The sequence below is a fragment of the Mus musculus genome, chromosome 2 (assembly GCF_000001635.26).
Source record: "Mus musculus strain C57BL/6J chromosome 2, GRCm38.p6 C57BL/6J".
Taxonomy (NCBI): Eukaryota; Metazoa; Chordata; class Mammalia; order Rodentia; family Muridae; genus Mus; species Mus musculus.
In genome coordinates, this window is record NC_000068.7 from 146344164 (window position 1) to 146362601 (window position 18438).

The 18438-nt window shown below is 40.9% G+C and overlaps 1 protein-coding gene across 11 annotated transcripts in view; it reads right to left on the minus strand.

Annotated features, from left to right (window-relative positions):
* The window catches only part of Ralgapa2 (Ral GTPase activating protein, alpha subunit 2 (catalytic)), a 272379-nt gene that overhangs the window by 104288 nt on the left and 149653 nt on the right, over positions 1–18438 (minus strand). For 9 of the 11 annotated variants that reach the window (XR_374469.4, XR_374468.4, XR_866275.3 and 6 more), the window contains 8 exons: positions 17228–17356; positions 13794–13922; positions 12925–12983; positions 9008–9116; positions 4285–4395; positions 2953–3021; positions 2546–2683; positions 1223–1406 (listed from right to left, as the gene is read on the minus strand). Coding sequence is in view for 3 of the 11 variants with exons in the window: in XM_006499519.4 (XP_006499582.1) it covers positions 1223–1406; positions 2546–2683; positions 2953–3021; positions 4285–4395; positions 9008–9116; positions 12925–12983; positions 13794–13922; positions 17228–17356 (928 nt within the window). In the remaining 8 variants the exon portion in view is untranslated. Of the gene's footprint in view, positions 1–1222; positions 1407–2545; positions 2684–2952; positions 3022–4284; positions 4396–9007; positions 9117–12924; positions 12984–13124; positions 13340–13793; positions 13923–17227; positions 17357–18438 lie in introns of those variants that run through there. The other 2 variants (XR_001782599.2, XR_003952993.1) reach the window with 2 other exon arrangements.

The following is an 18438-nucleotide window of genomic DNA, read 5'->3' on the forward strand; positions in this document are numbered from 1 at the left end:
CACAGGAAAGCAGCCAGGAGTTCACAGTTCATAGAGGGAAACACGCTTTCGTCATGACAGTAGGGTAGGCACAAAACTAATGATAAAGGTACAAACTGACAAAGGGAAAATACCAAGTGGGGAAAGTAACTCCCCTCTGCTTTTGCTTACAGACACTGTGCTTTTGGTTTGTGTTTTGTGAATGTTTTAATTCTACAGTGGGGAAATGACCAGGAGCCCTATGAACCACACTGTAAACCATGCCATGACGACACTTCTAATACAATCCCAAATGGGCCTGGTACTGAGCCATGTGGGAAACATTGACGTCCTCCTGCACATTTCAGTGAAGTTGGCTTCCCATGCGCTCACTCCCTGTAAGCCAGAGTTGATCTACATTCTACCAATGGCAAAACTAGCTGAGGGTCTCACAAACTACTACACAAGAAGACAATCCAAGTACCCTCTTCTTTCTGGATTCCTGGAGGAAGGAAATACAAAGCTAGAATGTCTGGCTATCCTTTGCTTCGCCTCTTCTGAAGCTCCTCCCCTTCCTTCTGTTTTAAGTAGTCATTAACAATGAGCAATCTGAACACATGTGATCACAGATGGCTTGACTGTGTATCTTGCTTGTAACTTTATTTAAAAGTAGTAATTATGTCAAGAACAGGTAATGGTCTAATAAGTAAGTCATTAAAATAGGGGTGAACCTACTTTGTGGCACACTGTACATCCTGCACTCTCACCTGATCACGGCCTGCTAAATCTCTATCCACAAAAGGTACACGAGAGAGGTCTGTCTCAGGGTTGGGTTGCTATCAAGTTTCTGCATGAGGGGCTCCTCGCCTGGATACTCTATGAGCTCCTTCAAATCTGTCCACCCTGGTGAGTCCAGTTTAAGTCCTTCCCTATGGGAAGTCCTGAAGATGCTACCAGCCCAGCAATGTCCTACCTCCTCCACTACCTGGAAAGCTGCTTGGGGATAGAAAATGTGCCTTTTGCATTTCATGGGTATGCAACACAAAACCATGTGCATTATTTAAGATGGGAAAAAAAAGAGAGGAGTAAAAATAACAGGAAAAAAGAGGAAGAAACAAGGAAGGGAGTTTGCTATCAGAGATCCTATAAACTGGGATTTCAATGTCAACACTGGATCCAAAACAAACCTAAAACACAAGCACAGACAAGCCTGCACTCTTACCTTTTCCTGCACATAACATTGTATATCTGTAGTTATACCCACCCTCTTCCACGGTCAGCAGGTTCCCCAGGTCTGCTGATGAATGATACTGGATTGGCTCGGAGTTCCTCACGTTTGCCAGAGGTAGGAAGGGGTCATAATCCGTGGATGACAGGTCAGCCAAGGTCAGAGTATAGTGACTTTGCTGTGTGTATGTGCTGGAGCCACAGACACAGCAGTGCAGAACCTGAGGAGGACAGACATGCATGGCTCCGTGTGCCAGCATTTCCTGAACTCTGCCTAGCTCCCACACTGCTTAGGAGAGAGGGCTCCTTCCTAGGAACATGTCCAAATGTGGCCTTCTTTCCATTCTTAAATATCTTTTTGCTACTAGCAAGTCAGTGACAACATCTACATGCTCAGGGCAAAGGAAAACACAGGTGAAAGGTGCCTGTTTCTGTTCCTGTGTGACTGCACACGCCTCAGGCTTTCTTCCTCCAAAGGCAGCAAGGTGGAAGGAGCCAGCCCAGGAAACGAGAGGAAGGCTATGGGAAAGCCATCATGGTAGAGGGCCGGGTGACCACAACCTGCGTTTAAATCAGTACAACACATGAACCCATGAATTATATGGAATAAATAAAAGTAAATTGAATGCAGTTTTTAAAGTCTCTTCTCACAAAGTGAGACTTTTTTTTTTGTCTTTTTGAGACAGGGTTTCTCTGTGCAGCCCTGGCTGTCTTGGAACTCACTTTGTAGACCAGGCTGGCCTCAAACTCAGAAATGCACCTGCCTCTGCCTCCCGAGATTAAAGGCATGTGCCACCACGCCTGGCTAAAGTGAGACTTCTTAACTCATATCCTAAGGATTTTTTTTTCCTTTGTGTTCTTTTACTTTTGTTTTGGTTCTGGTTTTGAGGCAGGCCTCCATGTTCCCAAGCACTGAGATTACAAACATTCACCACTACACCTGCCTCTTGAGGTTTATTTACTAAAAGCATTATGGGTTTCTTCATAGTCTGATAAACAGATCTTTGTGAATCTTATGCTGCAGGCCCTATATTATAATATAGGCTATAACATAAACAGTCCATTTAGAAACGAAGTAGATACAGGTCACTTGTGATGAAGATTGGGGCATTCTGATTCATGGCAGTTGCTTAAATCTGACAGTCATGTGCAGTGTGTGCATCTTCACCTTGGCAACCACTGATTCTCTACAGCTGTATCAGTTCTGCTTACTCATTAATTATTCATGTCTTCCCAAATGCATAACTTTCCACAGGTCATTTTCAGAAGGCACAAATATATAAATGTAGGAAATGTACAACATTATGTTATTTTAATCTGTAGATCTACAGTCTGTGCCCAAGGCTTAGGGGAGACTCACCCTGTAGATATAATCCAGCAAGGGGGCCCGGGATGGGTGCAGCTCCTCTAGAACTGCTGTGGACACAGGGTGGAGGAGGGCACTCACGGGCAGCGCCATGCACCAGTCCAAGAGACAAAGGAGCAAGGACACAATAAACTAGAAGACGAAACATATCCAGAACTTACATTATGGCCTTTAGGACCCACTGCATGTGAAAATAAACAGAATTGTCCCTGTGTATACTCAGTCTTTAATGGACACACAAGTACAGGGTAAGTTAGTGAGCAAAAGGGTTTCCATAGGAAAGAATGTTAAAGCCAACATAGAAGGGTGTTATAAATGACACCATCATTAGCAATAGTCATTCCCATTCTGTCTTATATGTAAAAATAACTCTGGGGAAAGCTACCTAACCTGCCACTTACCTTTTTATCTGTTTCCACTGACGAGTACTCTGCACTTGGTAAAAGGAACGCAATTGTGGCCACAAGAATCTGCACAAAAGATAAGACCTAGTCAAGCAATTTATTATAGTTTTCATATGTAGTTATTATATAGTTTATATAATGTACATAGCTATAGTTATAGTTTGGAAGCCATAAGTTAAGAATCCCTAGATGGCCTTGCAATGTAACACAGCTTGCTGCTTACTCAGCCAGTTGTAAGAGATTTGAAAATTATGGCCATGTAATGGTCTTCCTTAATGGGGGACTGAGACCTCAAGGCAAGGGTAGTTCTCTCTATAGTCACAGTTTCTAGTGAAACTATTAGTCCCACATTTCTAGTGAAATAAAAATGGTTTTAAAAATAATTATGAAAAGGTTCCCATTTGCTATCTTATAAATCAGCACAGAGCTCCACTCTCACAGGTGTCCTGTCTGAATAATTACAGGTGCCCCTAACCCTAACTTTACACTCCGCAGCAGAGTAAAAGGTCTATTCCACTCCAGATCACTTCAGGTCAAAAACCACTTGTGACTCTTGATGTGATTCTGAGAGGACAACCAGTGATGCCAACTAGTGAAGTCTGTCTACGGGTAGGAGGGAATGAATCTGTATCACTTCTTCTCTCTCCCTGAGATCCTTCATGGGGACAAATCACATTTCCTCAGAGTCTCCAAGGGATGGGCAAAGAATAGAGCTTGCCTAAGGAAGTGCTTATAAAACAGGCAGGTGCGGGGGTGCCGAGTCACAGGCATCTGTGAGTTAGTCCCTACTCCGAGGGAGCTGACTTAAGAAGCTGTGGTAGAGATGAGACTTCCTGTTCTTCCTGCCCCCTCTCCTGCCCACTACCCCTTAGAGATTAATACTGCACTGATCTCATTACTGCCAAGTAACCATGCCACAGCAGCAAGCGTGGCCCAGGGCTTTAGTCTGGGAACAACTCCTGCTTTACACAACAGCCAGGCCCCCGCCCTGCAAGGAAGCATTAAACCAGCTGCCTACTACTTGTTGGCACCATCCAAATTACTCTCAATGAATAAAGCCCAACCTACAAAAGGTCTCTTTGTTGTGGTTGTGTCTGCCTTTCAAATTCTCCAAGCACCAGCCTCTGGCTGGAACACTGCAGGCTTCTTTGCACAGTGCCTAGAATTGAAGAGGAGAGGAGCCAGCCAACACAGCCTGAAAACTGGGCTCACATGGCAGTTTAATAGTTGCTTCTCTAACAATTACCCAAGGATCTACAGTTAATTAGATATCAAATACATTAGTAAGAAGAAGTGCAGATGCTTTAGCAGTATAGATAAAGGACTTACTTCTGCCATTTTGCGGGGTAGAGCAGTTTCAAACATCTGCAGCTTTTCCCAGTAGGAAACCAACAACTGAAGAACATCACAGGCTACCTGAGCCACGATCTTGTTAGGAAACTACAAAAGAAACCCGAAACCCCAAGTTAACAGAGCAGCTCAGCAGGAGTATATTCTGGAGGAAGAACAGAGCAGATTGCTCTTGCTAGCCCTATATACATATCTCATATGCAACTGAAGAAAACTATGTCCAATTAACATCCTTTGAACATGACAACTCCATTCCATTTTGTTGCCTGTTTGAACTCACTAACATTTTTATATATTCCATAGAAGAAGGTGGTCAATGTTTGCCTAGAAATTAAAGCCCAAATTTCAAATTCTGTATTCAGCTCATATAAATCACACTATTGATAAACTGAGGAAATTAAAAGAGTATATGCTTGAGTGTCCTTTGTGTGCCGAATCTTCTGCACAAATATAACTCATTCATTGATAAATTGTCATTGACAGTTCTGGAAGAAGGTGCTATCTTCATTTCACAAACAGTAAAATGGGGATTAACCAAATGACTTCCTACCCGGGGAAATAAAATGACTGATATGTAACATACTAAGAAGTGTATAAAACCAGACTTTAGGGGGAGGGCATGTTCAATGACCCTGACTGTGTTTCCTAAAGCTGCCTGTGGTGGCTTGAAAAGAAGAATAATATATGCTTCAGTCAGTAAAACTGCTTCCAGAGCTATCTTTGACATCACACACAGAGATAAAGGATCTGCAGGTTTTTTTCTGGTGGGTTTTGGTTCCATTATTTCCTCACTATGCCCTGATTCCTCCCTTTTGAAATAGTAAATGTATATTCTATGTAGTTGTCGGTTAGAAGTATTACATTTGCTTTTATAATTTACAAGGGGTTAAGGTTAAGTAAGAGATTTCCTTGAGTCTCAGAAGAGAATTTGAACTTTGGATTTTTAAACTGTATTGATACTGTGAAAGATTATAGGGACTTTTAAAGTTTAAATGAATGCAGTTTGCATTATGATATGGCCACAGCCTATGGGGGCCAAGGAGTGGAATGGAATGTGTTAGTTTGATTGAGAATGGCATCCATAAGATTGTAGTTGACACCATTGCATACACTAGCAAGATTGTGCTGATAGGACCCTGATATAGCTGTCTCTAGTGAGACTACGCCGGGGCCTAGCAAACACATAAGTGGATGCTCACAGTCGGCTAGTGGATGGATCACAGGGCCCCTAATGGAGGAGCTAGAGAAATTACCCAAGGAGCTAAAGGGATCTGCAACCCTATAGGTGGAACAACATTATGAACTAACCCCAGAGCTCTTGACTCTAGCTGCATATGTATCAAAAGATGGCCTAGTCGGCCATCTCTGGAAAGAGAGGCCCATTGGACAATGCTAGGGCCAAAAAGTGGGAGTGGGTGGGTAGGGGAGTGGGGGGGGGTATGGAGGACTTTTGGGATAGCATTGGAAATGTAAATGAGGAAAATACCTTAAAAAAAAAAAGATTGTATCTGTAAGTACTTGGTCACCAGTTGTTGGAACTGTTTGAGAAGAAGTAGATGTGGCCTTGTTGGAGAAGGTATGTGAGGTTTTAAAAGCTCATGACATTCCCAGTCCCATCTTCCTCTACCTCCCAGCTGCTGTCTCAAGATGTGAGCGCTCAGCTGCTGCTCCAGAGCTATGCCTGCCTGCCTGCTGCAATACTCCCTGCCATGATGGCCATGGACTCTAACCTTCTGCAACTGTAAGCTCCAGTAAACTCCTTATTCTAATAGTTGCTTTCAGCATGGTTTCTCTTTACAGGGACAGAAAAGTAACTGAGACACGGTCTGATGTCCCCAGTCTTCTGGATGCTTTACTTTTTGGTGAGGCAGATGACAAAGAGGAAATATGTGCAAAGTCTTCAACATCATGCTGAGTATACACAAATAGGACAAGGACAATCTGTGCTTCCTGCCTTGGACAGAACCTAGAGGCTACGCTGCTATCTACACTTCATTATCGACAACACGAAGCTTGCCAATGACCCCGTGTTGCTGAATTTAAGTCACATGAGCATCCAGGGGCTCCTCACAGCCTCCCTCCTCATCTAGACTTCAGAGGACCTGAATACCACTGGCCTCCTCCCACCCTCAGGACCCCTGGTGCTTCTGTCCTTTGTACTTGCTCCCAGCTTTGCTTCGGGATGTTTTAGTTCCCAGGTCTAGTGTCCTTGGCACTGCTGTATTGCTCAGATACTCAGACAAAAGTTCACCAAGTCTAGGAAGCAATCCATACCTTCCTGTTCTTCAGTTTTATCCCACCATTTTCTCCACAGTAGTGCTACAGGAGACTGTAATGCATTTACTACTTTCTTATATTGTTATCACTATTGAGAGGGCTAACAGTGGGGTGTACATGTCATGTTTAAGGGGAGGATGAAGCACTGAGGAAGTGGAAGGATAGGTGCTTAGTAAGGCTCTTAGAGCTGGAAACAGACAAGAGCAGTAGGAGACAAGACAAGGGGACTTGGGACAGAAGAGGGAGGCATGGGATAGCCAGAGAAAAAGTGGTAGGAGGGAGGGCTGAGCTGTGCCTGGAAGGATGCAGAGGGTCAGTTGGGTTTCCCTCTAGGTAAGCAGCAGTGTGTGTGTGCAGTGGAGGCACAGGTTCTGAGGTAGCTAGGGATCTTGAGACAGGGACTGCCACTGGGGTATCAGTACGCATACACAGTAAGTGAGGTGAAAGATGGTAGGGATAAAAGAAATCATTCCCCACTCACTCTCACCCACCTCACACACAGCCATGAAAGACTGACAATGTGCCAACACTGATTAAAGGCAGAGAGCTGAAGGCACAAGATGAGTCCAGCAGGTGAGTACGGTCCGTATTTTCTAGAAACTGGAATTGCTTTGGAGCAGGCTGCTGTCTGTCTTGCATGCTATGCCAAGTACTCTAGCCTGTGGGCAGGAGTGATCACAGCAATGCACAGCAGTGGAACACGCTAGCACTGTGATGGACACGGACAGGACAGAGGCACAATATGCATAATTAGATTGTTTTCTGGTACCTAGTGTTTATTCTTATAATTACAAAGCCCCAAAGCATCCTGGTTGGAGCTGTTGAGGACCTTGGTCAGCCCACTTTCCTCATCTGTTAAGTATAGTGGCAGTGCCACTTCACTTCCTAAGATAGGGCCCAGTATTAAATATGACCTCAAAGGCCAGGCCAGAGCGAACTTGGCCATGTGGTATCACTGTTGACAAATTCTTACACTCTTCAAGGGGCCAATAGCAGATACTTGACCAGCTTCAAAGATATAACCCAGGGGTTATGTAGGAGGGATGTGGGATGAGGTGATGGGGACAGGGGACACACATCGGGGGACAAGAGGTATTGAGTTTTGTCAGGCAGGGGCCACATTGCAGTGTCCCATTCCAAAGATGAAGAACACTGTGGGTTGTCATCCCATGGGCCGAAGAAAACAATGTACCATGGGCAAACAAGGTTGTCACTTGTCTAATGACAATTGCCCAGGGCCTACTGTAACCCTGTAACTACCATAGCTGCAAGAGGGAAGGGAGAGAAGGGTCTGGACACCAGGATTAGACAAGTGAAATTTCAATTCAGATTCAGCTGAAACCTCCCGCAGCCTAAATATCTCCTGCATACGAGTTCCCTTCTTCTCTAGGAAACTGTGTTTGTGCCTGAGAACTGGCAAAGCCCTCAGCACAGTGCCCGGCAGACTCACTGGCTCTGCAAAGTTGACAGTCACAGTGCTAGTGATGTCTAGTGTTTGCACAGGAACCAAGAAGGCAGGATATAGGCTCTGCTTTAGGAGGCAGCCGAACTGCACAAGTGGAAGTCCAATTATGCCTTGAATGCCACACACATCTGCTTCCAGTGCTCATGCCTGTATTGTCTTGAACTTGTGATTGTTTTCTCCTGGACATGGTTTCCTCTGGTGTAATAGGAATTGTGGCGCTCATCTTGCAGAGCTATCACCGAAATTCTAAAAAGTAGTTAGAGATCAACAATATTCTAGCTTCTTGTGATGCTCAATAAACAGCACATCTTTCAGTAACAAAGCAAAGAAGGAATATTCCCCAAATGCCTGAAGTTCAGGCAGCAGGTGAACACCCAGGCTCCTATCCCAGTCGAGCCAGAGAGGTCACAGCTTGAAACCTCACTTTCTGTAGCCTAAAATGTCCAGTAACCAGACGAGCCGTAACTAGCTTTGGCTAGGTCCAAAACCACTCAAGACTATAAATGGCCTAGGGAAGCAGCCTCTGATATCCTTATAAAGTATTTACCATGGCACCCAGAACAAGACTTTGAAAAATGGACTGATTACAGTTAAACCTGGTTAAAATCCTAGGAGAGCAACAACTGGAGCAGGGCTGTCCCTGAATTTGTGGATTTGTGAATCCCATGGATTCTGCTTCCCTAACTGGGCCAATTTGTCTGGCATTCGTGAGGAAGGATGCGCCTAGTCCTGCAGTGACTGATGTGCCACTGTATGTGGGAGTGTTATAGCCAGGAGAGCTCCCCCTAATCAGAGGAGACAGGGAGGGGGAACAGGGAAAGGAGCTTTGAGAGGGGGTCTCTGTGAAGAGAGGGGGTGCTGATATTGGGACGAAAATTGAATAAATAAATTAAAAATTCCTAGGAGAGAACTTAACATAAAAAACCAAAGCAAACAAAAACCATTAAGAAATATGAATACCTTCAAAGTTACACCTATCACATTGATGGCATCCTTCACCTGAGGATGGCTGGCACTCTGTGCAAGCTCTTCACAGATCCAGACCCCGAGGGAGCAAATGGCGATGCATCTTTCAAAAGAGAAGCAGAGGGAGGAAAAGGCTCATGAAATTCAATATGTCTTAAATGACGAAATACTCTACATCTATTAATTCAAAGGGACAGCAATTACAGGGGTACTAACGGAATATTTTCCTTGAGAGAAAAGACAAAGAACTTCCAGTGGGCTAGTTTTCAGGATAAACAAAATCGCCAATGATGGTTAGTACTTAAATATCTCATGAAACAAGCGGCATATTTTCTGTTAAGTACCACAAACCATGTCAACCATTTTTGTTGACTCAAACTGTTATTACATTTTAATAACAGATAATTTTGAGAAGGAACAAAAAGCATGGATCTTAGATTATTGAAAATTAGATTTGTAATTGTTTTCCTTACAAAAGTATATAGTACATACCTCAAATGTAAGACAAATACTATATTGGATTTTAAAGTAACTTTCAAAATAAATACATTTTCACTGGTATTTGCTCTAAACTCCATGCTAATTTAAACTATTCTTCAAAGAAATGTGACTTTCTATAAATAAAACAAGTTAGGGAAAGGAAATAAAACAAGTTAAGGAAAGGAATTATAAGGATAATTTGATAGATTAAGAAAATAAACAAAAGATATTACACAAGACCTTGGGCTGAAAAACTGAGTAGATAATATTTTCAGTTTTTGAGGTGAAATCTGAGGCTTAATAAGGCAAAGCACGTCATAGGCACTAGAAGACTCAGTTATGGTTGTGCTACATTTGAATATTAAGACATCCAACTTGAGGTATCAAGTATAGCTAAGGCTGGGGATGCCAAGAGTCATGAAAATGACCAGGTAAATAATTTGGAAATGATCAAAAGCATGGATAGGCTGACTGGAATCTGCTGTGGGTCACTTTACTGTGCTGAGTAAAGCAGAGAAGGGGAGGTCACGTGGAGGGGGGGGTAGGGTCAGGAATGGTGGAATGACAGGAAGAACATGGATTATGTTGCAGGGGACATGTTGTTTAGAAGAGGGTAAAGACAGACTAACTTCAAGACTGCTAAAACCATATTACATTTTATAAACAGTCTTTATGAGAACTAAATGGAAATCCAAGACAATGAAATTGACTATGGAAAAAAAATTAAAAGCCAATTTAAAAAAAAAGCATAGCAAAAGAGTCAGGAAACAAAGGTAATAAACAGGAGAAATACTTAGGAGCTCCAATTCAAAATAAAATATTAAATAAAAAGACAAACATGCAAAAGATCACTAGCAATAACAAATACAAATGAATTAAAGTTTCAGTTAAGATAATGAAGATTACACAACCTTATACAATTATAAAATCCAGATTATATATAGCTTTTGCAAAGGCATTTAAAAGAGAATACAAAAAAACCTATTTTTAAAAGGTAACAAGTATTATATAGTATGAAATCAAGATAAGGTGGTCTCTAAAATAAGACAAATCATCTGTACAAACATAAATACATTTGATTCTCTATAGAGATAGGACAATTTCAAAAGTCTATGCAACTAAGAACACAGTCTCTGACAGAAATACTAGAAAATAGATTAAGATACAACAGTGGGAAGCTTTTAATATAACTTTAGTAAATGATCAATTAATAATAATATACTATTAATTACATTATAACTATATAGACTTATGTAATAATAATAGTAATAATAATAATAACTGATAAGGAATGCAGATTACATAAAACACTGTAAGGTTATACCTAGAACAGTATGCCTAATAAAGAACAGTAGATACATTCCCTTCTTGATCTTTTTAAACATAGTATTTTTCATTTTTATGTTTACGGGTGTTTTGCATGTATATTTGTAGTGTACAAGGAAGTCAGAAAAGGGTACTGGATCACCTAGGATTAGAACTCAAACGATTGTCAACCACTATGTGGGTTCTAGGATCCAAACCCAAGTCTTCTGGAAGAACACCAGGTACTTTTAATGACATACATCTCTCTAGCCCCTATGTACATTCTTTTCGAGAATATATGAGCTATCTGCTAAAACTCATTATACATGGGGGCATAAAACAAATATAAATATTAACTCTAATGCTCGGTAAGCATTCTTAGTGTTGCTTCTCCTCGAGAGGAGAGGTGGGGACTTTTTACCACAGTTGGCCTAGAAAGCCACCTATCTTGGTCACAGACTGTAGCAGTCTTAGATGCTTGGCAGTCATCACATATGCATTTTGGTGTGCACTATAATCACTTGAAACAAATGTAGCAGTAAAGGATAGAAACAGAGGGTGGGGTGGGTAAGCAGTTAAGAGCACTTGTTGCTCTTGCAAAGGACTAGAGTTCAGGTTTCAGCACCAACATGGTAGCTCATATCCATGTATAAATCTAGTTTCAGGCAAACTACTAATTTATATAAAATTTTAAAAATTCTAAAAATTTTAAAGATAGTAATAACCATATAATTGGAAATTAATAAAAAGTACAATCCCATGAAGGAGTCATAATAAAAAGTAGAAAAAACAGAATTGAAAATATTGCATATTAAAACTTAAAACTTTACAAAAGGTAGCCCTTACCAATAAACCCTTACCAGTACTCGTAAACGTTAAAGGGAAAAAGTTAAAAATACACCAAGTATACATATTTTAAAAATAGCAAAAGAATAAAATCAAAAGTAGAAGAGTTTTAGAGCTCAAAGCTGGAAATAAAAATGAATATAGAGAGGTAAGCAAAGACAAAAACGTACTGTTTAAAAAGCCTAGTAACGGTGACAAATCTGACAAGACTAGTCATACAACCAGAGAACACACAAATATTTCACAGCAAAGATGAAATGGACACATTCTCAGACACTTTTGCTAGTGAGATATACTAGCACACGGGGATACTAATCTACTGCTGCAAAAAATAATCTGCATGTGGAGGAGAAAGAGCCGTTATGTGTTTTATGACCTTCTGGTCTGACATCCAAACAGCATGAGGGCATGATGGGGATGGGAAATTACAGAAGCTGGGGGTAATATAACTTTCTGAACCAGAATCTATGAATCAAGGTGGGTGTATCTCATACCCAAGTATAGTTCAATGTTAACAAACTGGTAATGCACATAGCTTATGAAAATGGCAGACTAGGAAAACTGGACTAATCCATCTACTGAAGATAGGTAAAGTCCAAAAACAAAGAGCAAAAATTAACAAAATTTAAAATCACAGGAGTGCACAAGACATTAAAGAGTTATAAGACCTCTGCCTTCCCACATGCCTAAGGGCCATGACCTGTGCAACTGCCTTGAGACACACTCACAGGCGGAAGTGGCCTGACGAGGCTGGGAGTTGAGTTTTAGACAGGGATGCTCTCAACCTGCATTCTTAGTGTTGCTTCTCCTCGAGAGGAGAGGTGGGGACTTTTTACCACAGTTGGCCTAGAAAGCCGCCTATCTTGGTCACAGACTGTAGCAGTCTTAGATGCTTGGCAGAAGCACCCAACGTTCCCACACATTGCCAAATGTTTCCTGAGACACAAATCCTCACCTCTGCAGTTCAGAATCCCTCCCGGAAACACACAGCTTTGATGGACTGCTGCTTTACCCTCCCCTTACTGAGAGCATCAGTTATTTCTAATCTTGTGTTTTCTTATGTAAAAGACAATGTACTCTATAATATTCTTCACTTCATCCTTTTCACATGTAATGATGACATTTTGAGCAGCTAAGCAGAGCAACTTTCTGACACAATGCTTACTATACATTTCAGTGCGTGTGAGAGAAATGTAAAGGAGTTTTTAAAACATTAACTGTTTATACACAAATGTGCATCTTAAAATTCTAACATAGTTTACCTCTTGTTCATCATTTACCTTGCACATTCATTTGGTTCCTCGGTAGCATTCTTCAGTAAAATATTTATGAGGTAATGCTAAAAACACAAAATTCAGTAAATGAAAATTTGATGTCATTGTTGGTTTCCCGCATGTGCTGACCATGTCAGAGGCACCCTGGAGCTAGCAAAAGGCCAGGGAGTTCGGGCAGCCCTTCCTTCAGGGAGAACTTGGCTCACCTCAGCAAGTGCCTCCCTGGTTAACCGAGCCAATCTGCAGCACAGCATTTCTAGGGATCCAGTGGAAATCAAGCAAAGCATCTGAGACTTCCAGATAGGAAAATCTCCATTTTATTTTGATTGGATTAGACACTGTACATTGAATTACAGATTATAATCAGGTATTATGGATTGACTGACTGATGCGGGGACTTTTTGTTTGCTTCAAAAGCCAGCTGAGGACCAAAAAAAAAAAAAAAAAATTTTACTTTTATTCCCCAAGAAATAATTTGGAATTTCAGGTTATTAGTAGCATTTAATCAGGCCAGCAATTGGAATTGAATATTTAGCTTACTGGAATTATTTCTTGTAAATTCATTTGCTATACTAATGCAGCGTAACTAAGCTAACAGAATTATTGCAAATGATGATTCATTACATAATTATGATCCCTAGGAACGATAAACAGATCTAATAAAAAACCACCAGAGGAACAGAGCTATCAGGTCTAACTGCAATATGCTAAGACTGTGATACATTCACAGTTCATACAACACACTTCTGAAAACAACTACCAAAGCTTTCAAAAGATACAGCATATGTCAGGGGAAAGTAGGTCAGTGCATAGGATGGAAGACACAGTGATGTAGCTCCAGCTGTAGATGCTAAACTCAAGATTCAGTTATGTACCTTGACGTCTTCCGCTCCCGTGACAACATCACTCACTTCTGGCACTGACTGCAGCAGAGGGATCTCCTGGTAGGTATTTGGGAAGCAGACAAGGGAACCAAGGAGAGTGAGAGCTTCTGAACGGGGTGCCTGCACACAAGGAGGGAAACACCACGTTTCTTACATAGGCTGGAAGCTGGCAGAGCATGTTTTACTTTGTCCTGGTTTTGAGAGGGAATCTTTATCATTTTCCTTCTGGGTATAAAGTGCTAAACTATCTCTGGTTATTTTCCTTGTGGATGTTTAGGCCGAGAAGTTTGCCTAAATGAAAATGCAAACCTCCAGCGAACAGAAAGCATTTCTACATTTGACATAAACAAGTGCTATAAAAACTGTTCTACAGATTCATTCAGTTAGAAAGACAAATGGCTGTCATGGTTGCTTTAAATAATTTTGGAGTTCATGAACTTGAAAGAGCGGGGCAATGAGAACAACCTAACATTATTTTTTTCAAGTAAAAAGCAAGGACATTCATAAGGAGGGAAGTTGGAGGTTGTCATCCAAAGCGGGGGGAGGGGGGGAGTGATATCAGTTAGGAATGGAGCCATGGCATCAGAGATAAAAGTCAGTATGCAATGGTTTGCTTAGTTTTTAAATATGAAGGTTTGGAATGAGTACTGTGAGCTGCTAAAGTTGGCTAACATCAGGACTGGTGAGTATTTCCACGGTATACACCCAGTGGATACCACCAGTCTCAGTCTCATCTGACCTCAGAGGCAGGCGTCTAACAAGGTTCACAGCCCCTTTGCAGTATAAGTACTATTACCATGTGGCCTCTGGGGTACTTTCTGAAGAGACCTAAGAGTCTCCCTTGATGGAACTGCCCATTTCCTTACAACCTAACATTAGGGTGTTGGCTGTAGTTCTTGCTCTCTTCACTCACAGAGCCATACTCAATCCAAGACCAAGCTAGACCTGGGGCTCTCTGCTGTGTGCTGCTATGCAGTAATCCTCGAGCGTCGTGCTTGCACCAAGGCTTTTGTTCTGCTGCTGCTGGACTTTTGGATTGGTTCTAGCTTTGGCTGTTAACTACTGCTGCTGCTATGTAGAAGCTTCCCAGATTTCTTTGTTACTTTGTTCCTGTGCACGCATTAATTTCTTTCTGGTTTCCTGAGCAAGCAGGATACTTAACATTCATAGTCAATGGTGATACCTGAAAACTAGTGGAGCAGGTGTGCTCCAACCAAGCACCTCTCTCACCAGGTGCACAGCTTTAAACCTCACATTTACACAGAAAAGTAATGCAAAGAATCCCTCTCTTTTTATATAACTTTTATATTCATATTCTCTCCATTTAAAATGCCATTTTGAAAAGCTGTTTTCTTTTCTTTAGAGTTATGGAGGTATGATAGGTAAAATTATATATATTTAAGGAGGCACTTCGTAACTTCTGGGTTGTAATCCCCACAGGAGTCACATATTAGATATTCTGCATATCAAATATTTATATTATAATTCACAATGGAAGCAAAATTATAGTTATAAAGTAGGAACAATTTTATGGTTGGGAATCACCACAACATGAAAACTGTATTAAAGGGTTGTATCATGAGGAACTTTGAGAAGCATGGACTTAAGGGGGATAACTTACAGTATGTATAGTTAAAAGCATACATACTGTAAAATGAAAGCTATAATTAAGCTTAATTAACCCATCTATCATCTCAGATGGCTGTCCTTTTCCATGGAGAAACATTCTCTTGATAAATTTTGAGTTTAGAGTACAATACTTTTAAGTACAATCATCATGTACAGTAGAGGAGGTCTCAAAAACTTACCAAAATGTTTCACATTTTGATCAACATCACCCATTTACACCAGGCTCCTCTGTTTCTGTTCATTGGACTTTTAATATTTCACATGTCTCAGAGATGATGCAGGCTCATGTCTGGCTTATTTCCCAGGCAAAGTGGCTTCTGGAATCACTCATGTTGTCAAAGATGACAAGGGTTCTTTGTTTTTAAGGATGGCGAATATTCTATTGTATGTGTTACATTTGTTCATCCATATGTACACACACTTAAGCATTACTCTAACTTATTAACTAGGAATGATGTTGCAGAGAGCGTGAGGGCCTGTTTGCTCTTCAACATGCTGACTCAACTTCCTTTGGCCATACATCTAAGTAGACTCATCAGATCACTTAATGGTTTATCTAATTCTAATTTTAAAAGGTCATTCTATTTTCAACAATAGCTGTACCAATTTACATTCCCACAAAGATTTATACAAGGACTACCTTTCCTCTATATCTTCAACAATACTTATTGTCCTTTGTGATGACAGCAACTCTTAACAGTAGAAATTATTATCTTGTGTTTTAATCTGCATTTCTGATTAAAGATGTTGAGTATTTTTTATATGCCCATTGACTAACTTATGTCTAGAAGCTACTTTCAATAGCTCATGTATGCAAAAGACCCATGTCCACAGGGAGCACCACTATGTGTGGTATAGCATAAAGGGCTGTAGTGTGCTCTACAGAACTCCTCCTAGCAAGTAATAAAATTCTAACGAAGTATGATTGTCTTGCCTATACCAAGTCATTTTTTCCAAGCCAACTTGAAGTCTTAACACTTAGCAAGAAGGTTCTTTAAAGATGATTTCCCCCAATTCAGAAATAATCAAGAGGGGGAAGTTGGCATCTTAAAGAAATTGGACATTTTTCTTACTCATTTTTTTCCTTTTCTCATTCTTCCCTTTTGTTCTTGTCTCTCCCAATCTCTTTACTTTCTAATTTAGTCTCAGAAGAAAATATTAAGGCATAAAAATTCGAACACAAATTATTAATTTTACAAGCATTAACCACCTCCAATGGAAAGTGAGAAATTAACCATGTATCAGACAAAGTTTAGAATTGTGACTACTCATACTAATTTCATGTAAATCCCTGGTAAATCAAAATCTCATCATCTTTATATCTTAGTGGTAGCTTGACATATAAGGCGCCCTAGATTTGATTCCAAATCTAGAACCACAAAATTCTATTTATTTCTATGAGATCCACAGTAGCCAAAACTATTAATAAAACAACAACACATAACTTCAAACAAACACTTCAGATTCTCTCTTTACTGCATTTATAACCATAATATCATTTACTAGAGAATACTAATAAGTGTCTCTAGGATAGGCCCTGCTTCCCTGTAAATGTGCTGACATATTAGTGGGGATATGATTTCTCACACTTTGGCCTTTTGATGAAACGCCTTTCCAGTACCAGTATGTCATCTGATCCTACAATTTCACAGATCAGCTGCCAGGGTATCTACTCTGAGAGCCCAGTTTCACATCGCACTAATGAGTCAACACCTGTTAAGAGTGGAGAAATCTGAGCCTTGTTAGCAATTGTGAAGTCTCCCAGGAGCTGGGATGCTGAACATTGTCATACTCACCGCCAACATGTCTGTACTGAGGACCCTGGCAGCAGCAGTGATAAAGTCCCCCACCAGCATAGAGAAGCCAGGCAAACCCAGGGAGAAAAAGCGGGGTGAGCAGTTTTTTATGATGGTGTTTAAGACATCCTGAAAATGAAAATAAGGAAACACAACTGTAATGTCAAGAACAAAATTCCAAAGTGATTTTTTTTGCATGTATGTATGACTACCACTAACAAGATAGCAGAACACTCTGTTAGGTTTTTGTGCGAAAGAGTACGGGGGATGCATAATTCCAATGGTTCTCATACATATCTTTTGGTAAAGGGAATGGAGACACCAAAAGCCACACTGTGACACCGAGGCTAGCTAAACATCTGTCCTGTATTCCACTTAACAATGGGCTCCTTGAACAGGTGTGCCAAGAGAGACGTATAAATAAAACTTGCAAACACCTGTCAGTAAAATAAAAACTGGGCTCCTGCTTTAGCTTCAGTCCCCAGAGGTTAGAGCACACTGTTAGAAAAGCTTATAGGCAAAGGTATGGAAATGACCACTCCTGTGAGTTTCAGGCATTAACAAATGGGAATGTGGGTAGTGTTAAGGTAATGGTGTAACATTCATGAGACACTAAGGTCAGGGAGTTGCCACAGATCTGATGTGCACAAGAGGTGCAAACACAAAGCCAACAGCAGCCATTTGCCAGAGCTCGGCATCAGGATGATCTCCCTGACAGCTCTCCATCCTGTGTCTATAATAGAATCCCGTGGAGGGCTGGCCGGCCCCCAAGCCAGAGTTCTTCATTCCTGCTTCTGGTGGATCTAATCCACCACAGGATAGTGTTCACACCATTACAGCCCAGACCCCCTCTAAAGCCATCTGTGTGAGTATGTGCATGTATAAATGGGATTAGTATGAAAACTACAATCTTCTTTTGCACAGACTCTGGCCAGGCACACAAATCGAAACCACATGCTGAAGTACTTTAGTTATGTGACTTGCTGTAGTGCAGCTAATAGTTAGTGTCAATATATAAGTAAATAGCAAAATGTAAGAACCTTGGCTGTCAGTGTGGCTACTTGAACAAATCCTGACTTACTATTAGAGCAAAGCATAGCAACATATTAATTTCCATAGTTATCTTAGGCCCTTCATAGTAAGATTCACCTCATTTTATGATTTGTCTTCTTAAACACAACTTCCATGTGCTCACATAACATTTTCCCAAG